Source organism: Quercus lobata, chromosome 4, assembly GCF_001633185.2.
Source record: "Quercus lobata isolate SW786 chromosome 4, ValleyOak3.0 Primary Assembly, whole genome shotgun sequence".
NCBI classification, from domain to species: Eukaryota; Viridiplantae; Streptophyta; class Magnoliopsida; order Fagales; family Fagaceae; genus Quercus; species Quercus lobata.
This window is the reverse complement of record NC_044907.1, coordinates 45,925,224-45,933,649: the sequence shown is the minus strand read 5'-3', so window position 1 is coordinate 45,933,649 and position 8,426 is coordinate 45,925,224. Positions and strand designations below refer to the sequence as shown.

General features: G+C 41.3%; 1 protein-coding gene across 1 annotated transcript; it reads left to right on the top strand.

Moving 5' to 3' along the window:
* The first annotated feature begins 6,073 nt into the window (after positions 1–6,073).
* On the top strand, positions 6,074–7,054 carry LOC115985323 (F-box/kelch-repeat protein At3g06240-like). Its single transcript, XM_031108278.1, has one exon. It carries the CDS (start codon positions 6,074–6,076, stop codon positions 7,052–7,054), a length of 981 nt encoding a protein of 326 aa, XP_030964138.1.
* The last annotated feature ends 1,372 nt before the right edge of the window (positions 7,055–8,426 follow it).

The following is an 8,426-nucleotide window of genomic DNA, read 5'->3' as shown; positions in this document are numbered from 1 at the left end:
ATAAACTTAAACATAAATGTATGTTACATGTTATTTTAAAACATTTATTGTTATTTTTTTTAGAATGCCTGTAGCTTGTTTTCTTAAAACACTTATTGTTACTTTATCTAAGGAAATTTATTTTGAGAAACACTTTATCTAAAGAAATTGATCATAAGAATAAATATGTTGTTATATATACCAATTAAAACTTAGATGTATGTTACATGTTTATTGCTGCAATTTAGTGAAGCAATTTAGCACAACCTCGACTTATGAGCCAAATTTTTATTATATAATAATGATAATATGATATGATATGATGTTTAATTAGGTGATACTATCTCTAGCAATACATAACTTGACAAGTACAACAAGACACAAACCATTATATTAAAAGAAAAAAAATAAAGATGAACAAGCGACGCGAAGCTATAGATCACATACATACTCAAATGCATAGAATAAAATTTATTTTTTAAATTTTAGGAAAGGATTTTTTCCCCAATAGTTTTGGAATACAAAAAGAACTTTATTATATTTTGAGAATATTTATTTAAAGTCTATTTCTTTAAAATATCAAAATTTTAAATGGTTTTCCAACTAGTGGCCCTGATGGTAAAATTTTAAATGGTTTTCCAACATTTTGCATTCGAATATGAAGTTGTGGGGGGAGATTGTAGAATAGGTTGGAGGGGAAAGGAACTGTATTAAGGGTCAGTTTGGATACTGTTTATTTTGCTGAAACTGAAAACTTATTATTGAAATTATTGTAGATAAACGTAAAAGTTAGTTAAAATAATACAATAGAGTCAATGAATAGTACTAATAAATGTAGTGGGACCCATGAATAGTAGCAAAAATAAGTTGAAAAGTAAAATAATTTTAATTTTTAATTTCTTTCCAAACGCACACTAAGGGCTTGTTTGGATACCGCTTATTACTGAAAACAAAAAATTGAAAATACTGTAGCAAAATAATTTTTAAATGCGTGAATTGTATCATGGGACCCAGTTTTGAAGTTATTTTTCTAAAAAAAAAGTACTTGTGAGTCCCATGAATAGTATGTAGGACCCACTAAAAAATGTTGGACGCACGAAATGTGCTTGGCTTGCCGCTATCCAAACATACACTAAGTGAGTGTTTGGCAAAAAGTATTTTTGTCAATTTATTTTACTATTCAGCTTATTTTTGCTACTATTTATAGGTTCCATTATACTTTTTGGTACTATTTATGGGTTCCACAGTACTATTTTAGTTAATTATTACATTTATCTACAGTACTTTTAGTAAAAAGTTTTCAATTTCAGCAAAATAAATGGATCCAAACAGACCCTAATTTTTTTCTTTTGTATTTTGAATCAATTTACAATGTCCCCAAAGTTTAAGGGATGGTGGTTGGTAAAGTATTTTAAACAATATCATACATATTTCCCCACATTTTTTCACTCGTACATATTTTTTAAAAATATAAACACCGTTATAAAGAACATCGTTAGCAAAGGCCACTTTAGTCTTCCTAGCTCTGTTTCTTTTACCCTTTACACATCTCTCTCTCTCTCTGTGGAGTGTCTCTCAAAATGTCCCAAATGGGAGAACCACAGATTCTCCAGCGGAGGAAGAACCATCTACCACACGACATCGTACTAAACATCCTGGCTAGACTACCGGTTAAATCAGTGACAAGATTCAGGTGCGTTTGCAAATTCTGGAACTCCTCAATTACCACTCCTTATTTCATCTCCACTCACCTTAATAACAGCAAAAGTAATGATGATAATGATTATTGATAAGGGTAAAATTGTGAATGTGAATATTCATGAATATAGTATCATGAAGCGACGTTCAAAATAGACCCGTCGGCCTCACTTGTCATAAATGGCAGTCGAACAGCTTTAGGACATCTACAGCTTTAGGAAGACGGGGTTAACTTGTCATAAATGGATAGCTGACACTACTAAGCTGACGACCTTGACGAGGGGGTAGGTGAAGCTGACGACCCGGACGAGGCTGACGACCCTAACGAGGCTGATGACCTCGACGAGGGAGTAGGCGAAGCTGACGACCTTGACGAGGCTGACGACCCTAACAAGGAAGTAGACGAAGCTGACGACCCTAACGAGGTTGACAACCCCGACGAGGGAGTAGGTGAAGCTGACGACCCTAACGAGGCTGACGACCCCGACGAGGGAGTAGGCGAAGCTGATGACCCTAACGAGGGTGACGACCTCGACGAAGGAGTAGGTGAAGCTGACGACCCTGATGAGGCTGACGACCCTAACAAGGGAGTAGGTGAAGCTGACGACCCCGACGAGGGGGTAGGCGAAGCTGACGACTCTGACGTGGCCTTGCTTGGTCTCCACGTTTGCATATATAAATATCTTGCGCCCCACGCTTGGTGTTAAATAAAAAGACTCCTACAAGGAAATGATCTCGCAAAATACGTCTAAAGAGACTCCTATAAGGAAAAGACTTCTAATCCAATAAGGAGAGGTCAACCCTCTACCACTATAAAAACCCCAATACCCTCACCAACCACGGTACGCATAATTTACCCTCTCTAACACTTTAGAGTTGTGAGAAGTTCTGACTTGACCTTCGGAGGGTATTTGGCCAGCACCACACCGGTGCTCTCTACGAGGTCTTCTCTTTTTGTATTGTGCAGGCGTTGTTTCGAGCACGTGAGTGTCGTGTAGCTCACTGACGATTTTTCGGCATCATCAGTTGGCGCCTTCTGTGGGAAACGAAGCGTACTTTAGCCCATTGCTTCCCGGACAAAGAGTTGCATGGTACTTACTCACTCGATGGCAATTACCAACAACGTTCAGGGAGACGAGCTGAGACCCACTACCCTGGAGAGGCAGGTCCAAACCCTCATGGCAACAGTGGAACGTCTCACCAAACAGAATCAGGACCTTGAAGAACAGCTACGGCAAAAGAACGCCGCTATGGGTGCCCAAGGGGAAAATCAAAAAGGTACCAGTGCCGAGCGAAGAGACTAAGAGGGGCCGGAAGGTAGTAATGCCCCAAGCAGACCCAAGCGACAAGATATGAGCTGTCCATCCGTCACTGATATGGCTCAACCCCACATTGTCGCGGAGATGCAGGCGATGAAGGAACAGATGGACGTCATGATGAATGCCCTCAAAGGACGGGTGTCCAGCGACCTTGATGATCTGGTCCACCGAATCGACTTGCCGTTCACCGCGTCCGTCAACTCCTTCCCCCTTCCACCAAAGTTCTGTATGCCGCAAGTGGAAAACTACGACGGAAACAAAGACCCTTTAGATCATTTGGAGTCCTTCAAGACCCTGATGCATCTTCAGGGGGTACCCGACGAGATCATATGCAGAACTTTCCCCACCACGCTGAAGGGTCCCGCAAGGATATGGTTTAGCAGGCTGACGCCTAACTCCATCAATTCTTTCAAGGAGATAAGCGCCCAGTTTGCTTCGCACTTCATCGGAAGACACAGGTATAAGAAGTTTACAGCATGCTTGATAAGCATCAAGCAGCGGGAAGATGAGACGCTAAGGTCTTACATAGCATGCTTTAACAAAGAGGCGCTTTCAATTGATCAAGCTAACAACAAGATACTTGTAGCTGCTTTCACAAATGGGTTGCGGAAGGATAAGTTCCTATTTTCACTATATAAGAACGACCCGAAAACTATGTCGGACGTGCTTTACAGGGCAACCAAGTACATGAATGCTGAGGACGCGCTTCTGACTCGAGAGAAGAGAGAAAGGCAAGAGGATACGCGACAAGACAGAGGGCAGAAGATGGCAAGAACTGGAGACGCTGAACGGACAGAAGCTACACCGCCCGTGGAACACCAAGCACCTATGGAAGTACTACCAGTAAAAAGGATGGCATGAAGAGCAGCACCCCTTTATTTCTAGTTTACCTTAGTGAATTTTAGCTATACTCCTCAGTTTTTCTATTTACTTTAGTTTTTGCTACAATAACTCTTTTAAAGCCCAAAGGGCAGGTCTTCGTTTTCTTTTTAAGAACTACTTTTTCTATGAATGCATGGTTTATTTTAATAAGAGGCGTTTATTCACGCATGGCCAAAGTCGCCTACGGGTGGATGGTTACTACGCTAAGTTACCTACGGGTAGACGCATGGCCAACGCCTACGGGTGGACGGTCACTACGCTAAGTTACCTATGGGTAGACGCATGGCCAAAGTTGCCTACGGGTGGATGGTCACTATGCTAATTTACCTACGGGTAGACACATGGTCAAAGTCGCCTACGGGTGAACGGTCACTAGGCTAAGTCACCTACGGGTAGACGCATGGCCAAAGTCGCCTACGGGTGGACAGTCACTATGCTAAGTCACCTATGGGTAGACGCGTGACCGAAGTTGACTATGGGTGGATGATCACCATACTAAGTCGCCTACAAGTAGACAACCAAAAAGGTAACGAGGCTCCAAAATTTAGTCACCTCAATTAGTCCACGACCCCAAGTGGACAACTCACAAGGTGACGAGGTACCAACACTTAGTCACCTCAACAAGTCCACAAAGTGGAGGAATCCAAGTCTACAAAATAGACGACCCTAATATGCAGTCCATTAAGTGGACAACCTCATCTCAAGAGGATGAAATGTTATCAAGTCCATAAAATGGACAAGCTTATTAAGTCCACAAGATGGACGATTTCATCCTAGGAGGATGAAAAAATTATGAAGTCCATAAAATGGACACAAAGTGGACAACCATGTCTTATTAATTCCACAAGCTGGACGACCTTATTAAGTCCACAAGCTGGACGACCCTACTAAATCCACAAAGCGGACGACATTGCTAAGTCCAAAGTGGACGACCCAATCCTAAGAGAATGAAAAATTATTAAGTCCACAAGTGGACGAGTTTATCATTAAGCCTACAGATTGGACGAGTCACTTAGTAATACCCAGGAAATGGACGATTGTACCAAGTCCCCAAAGCGGACGAGCCCATAAAGTTGACGAGTTCGTCCACTAAAGGATATGACTAATACTACAAGACGATGGTTTTAACATAAAAGATAATGAGATGAACAAGTCTACTAAAGAGACGAGTTGGAATTATCCAAATGAAAAGGACTTAAACTCCATGAACCTGTCAGTTTAAGCTGACGAGATCATGGAGTGGGGGGCAGCTGATAAGGGTAAAATTGTGAATGTGAATATTCATGAATATAGTATCATGAAGCGACGTTCAAAATAGACCTGTCGGCCTCACTTGTCATAAATGGCAGTCGAACAGCTTTAGGACGTCTACAGCTTTAGGAAGACGGGGTTAACTTGTCATAAATGGATAGCTGACACTACTAAGCTGACGACCCCGACGAGGGGGTAGGTGAAGCTGACGACCCGGACGAGGCTGAAGACCTCGACGAGAGAGTAGGCAAAGCTGACGACCTCGACGAGAAGGTAGGCGAAGCTGAAGACCCTGACGAGGCTGACGACCCTAACAAGGGAGTAGGCGAAGCTGACGACCCTAACAAGGGAGTAGACGAAGCTGACAACTCTAACGAGGTTGACGACCCCGACGAGAGAGTAGGTGAAGCTGACGACCCTAAAGAGGCTGACGACCCCGACGAGGGAGTAGGCGAAGCTGATGACCCTAACGAGGCTGACGACCTCGACGAGAGAGTAGGTGAAGCTGACGACCCCAACGAGGGGGTAGGCGAAGCTGACGACCCTAACGTGGCCTTGCTTGGTCTCCACATTTGCATATATAAATATCTTGTGCCCCACACTTGGTGTTAAATAAAAAGACTCCTACAAGGAAATGATCTCGCAAAATACGTCTAAAGAGACTCCTATAAGGAAAAGACTTCTAATCCAATAAGGAGAGGTCAACCCTCTACCACTATAAAAACCCCAATACCTTCACTAATCACGGTACGCATAATTTACCCTTTCTAACACTTTAGAGTTGTGAGAAGTTCTAACTTGACCTTCGGAGGGTATTTGGCCGGCACCACACCGGTGCTCTCTGCGAGGTCTTCTCTTTTTGTGTTGTGCAGGCGTTGTTTCGAGCACGTGAGTGCCGTGTAGCTCACTGACGATTTTTCGGCATCATCAATTATGTCATACACATGCCCACGTGGGAAGATAGATGCCGCATAGCAACTTGGGAAGGAAGACCATTAGCCGATACCGTCGCTCCTTCTGACACATTAGTCTGTACGGTTGCTTTGGGTCGCACGTTTGATAGGATTTCTGGGGTTAGAATTCCCTTTGATTTTGATTTTGAGTTTGCCCAAATAGTTGGTTCGTGCAATGGCTTATTGTGCTTTGCCACTTCCGGGGGTAATGTTATATATTTGTGGAACCCCAGCATTAGAATGTTCAAGAGATTGCCTGATACTAAGCGCTTAGGAAAGTTAGACTCTTTTCAACTCGGATTTGCCTATCATTCCGAGAATGATGACTACAAGGTTGTCAGGATTTCACATTCACAATTGCGTATACCTGAGATTGTGAGTGAGGTGTACACATTAAGTTCAGATTCATGGAAGAAGGTTGTAATCTCATTGACAATCGGGATTTTCTTCTGGCATCAGAATAATCATTTGCCAGCCCCATTGGTTAGTGGAGCTTTGCACTGGGTGGCAGAAAATGGCGGGGTTGGTGGTAGAGTGATTTTGTCATTTGACGTCAATAGTGAGACATTAAGAAAACTAGCACTGCCCAAATATTCTACCCATGCCAGTCCCTTGATTGGATTATTCAAGGGGAAACTGGCTTTATCTACCTGGGAGTATAATTATGGAAATTCCGACTTCCGGTACTGCATATGGATGATGAAGGAGTATGGTGTGGTTGAGTCTTGGAATAAGCTTTTTGTTATTGGATCATTTAAACAGAACATTCATTGGAGTGCCTTTACCAAGTATGGTTCACTTATACTCTGCTTCGTCAATCATCGAGTAGAGAGGACGGGATTTGAGTTTGTATTAATTGACACTGAAACTCTGCATGAGAAGAAGGATCCTGATATCAAATATCCTTCATATATAGCTACTTTCAAGGAGAGCCTTCTTTTACTAGATGGAGCAAATGTGGTTTCCTACTAAACAGATGGTGCTGTGCATGTAAGAATGAAGTCATTAGTGGTATGGATGAAGTCAAACCCTTGTTATTCCTTTTCCTTAAGTTTAGTATTAGGTATGATAGTATTGCAAAAAACTTCATTTTTATACCTGGTTTACATTAAACTTCATTTTTGAATATCTTTATTTTTTTGCTTCTTGAACTGTATGGTTTCAAAATCATGGATTAACTTGATTGTTATTTTTCTTTTCCTGTGTTTTGGTAGAATAATTGGCAGGGAGGTGCAAAAAGGAAGAATGAGATGGCTTTGGGCTGGCATTCTGGGTTGAAAGGTGAATTGCTGCCTATATATTTAGGTTGTATTACCAATAAGGTTCTTGAATAAATATCGGGCAGTGTGGAAGGCTGTTAACAAGTAAATGGTCGAATTTTTGGGATGCAAATGTAGCTTCTTTGCCTACATCTTATTTAAGATTCTTGTGTACTTGGGCTACACGCCTTTTTTGATTTATAAATATTGTTATTTATCAATTATCTTATATATAGATACAACTCTTTTAAACTTGCCAGCGGTTAACTGTTCATATGACAAATGTGAAGGAACTGAAGTGTGTTGCTGTAAAGAAATGAGTCAGAGAAAGTAGAAGAATAAGAAAAGAAATGAATGCATAGTGAGAGAGAAGGAGAAAGACGCACCAAAAATTAAGTGAAAAATAAATTCAATCTTATTCGAATGCCCCAATTTGTAGTACACTACCAATGACCCAATTGGTCTGATGTCACCTCCTTAGGTACTAAGTACCTTGAGGTTGAGGGAGAAGGGAAGCTGGGAAGTGTTCAGGTAGTAGAGTAGAGATTTCTAACCATTTCAAAAAAAAAAAAAATCTATAGTGCATTGATTTGTATTTTATACTTGAATCTGTGCGTGTATTGAAGCCAACTAATCCTGTTAGTTGTATAATCTGTTGTAACAAAACATAACAGTAAATGTAATAGACTTTCCACTAGTTCTATCAATCGTAAGTAACACTACTGTAGAAACTGTCTTCAACCAATGATACTACGACATTCGTTTAGCATTATATCATAGGGAGGGAAAGATCAGTTGCACTGCTAGGTTTAAACGGTTGATGCTTTGTACGACATGTAGTTTGCTTAGTTTTATCATCGCTTGACAAAGATCGACCCAGTGAATTTGAGTGAACTGCCATTTACTGGCCTAATCACTGCATGATCTTGTGCAGCATGTCATATTGTCTCAACAACAAATAGGATGAAGTGGAAGAGAGACTTCTTTTGGGTGGGGTTGATGGCAAGTTCGATCAGGTGCTTTTTATATGGTTGTAAGGATGTCCATAGTCCATGCTCATAGTTAATCAAGAGGCTTGGATATTA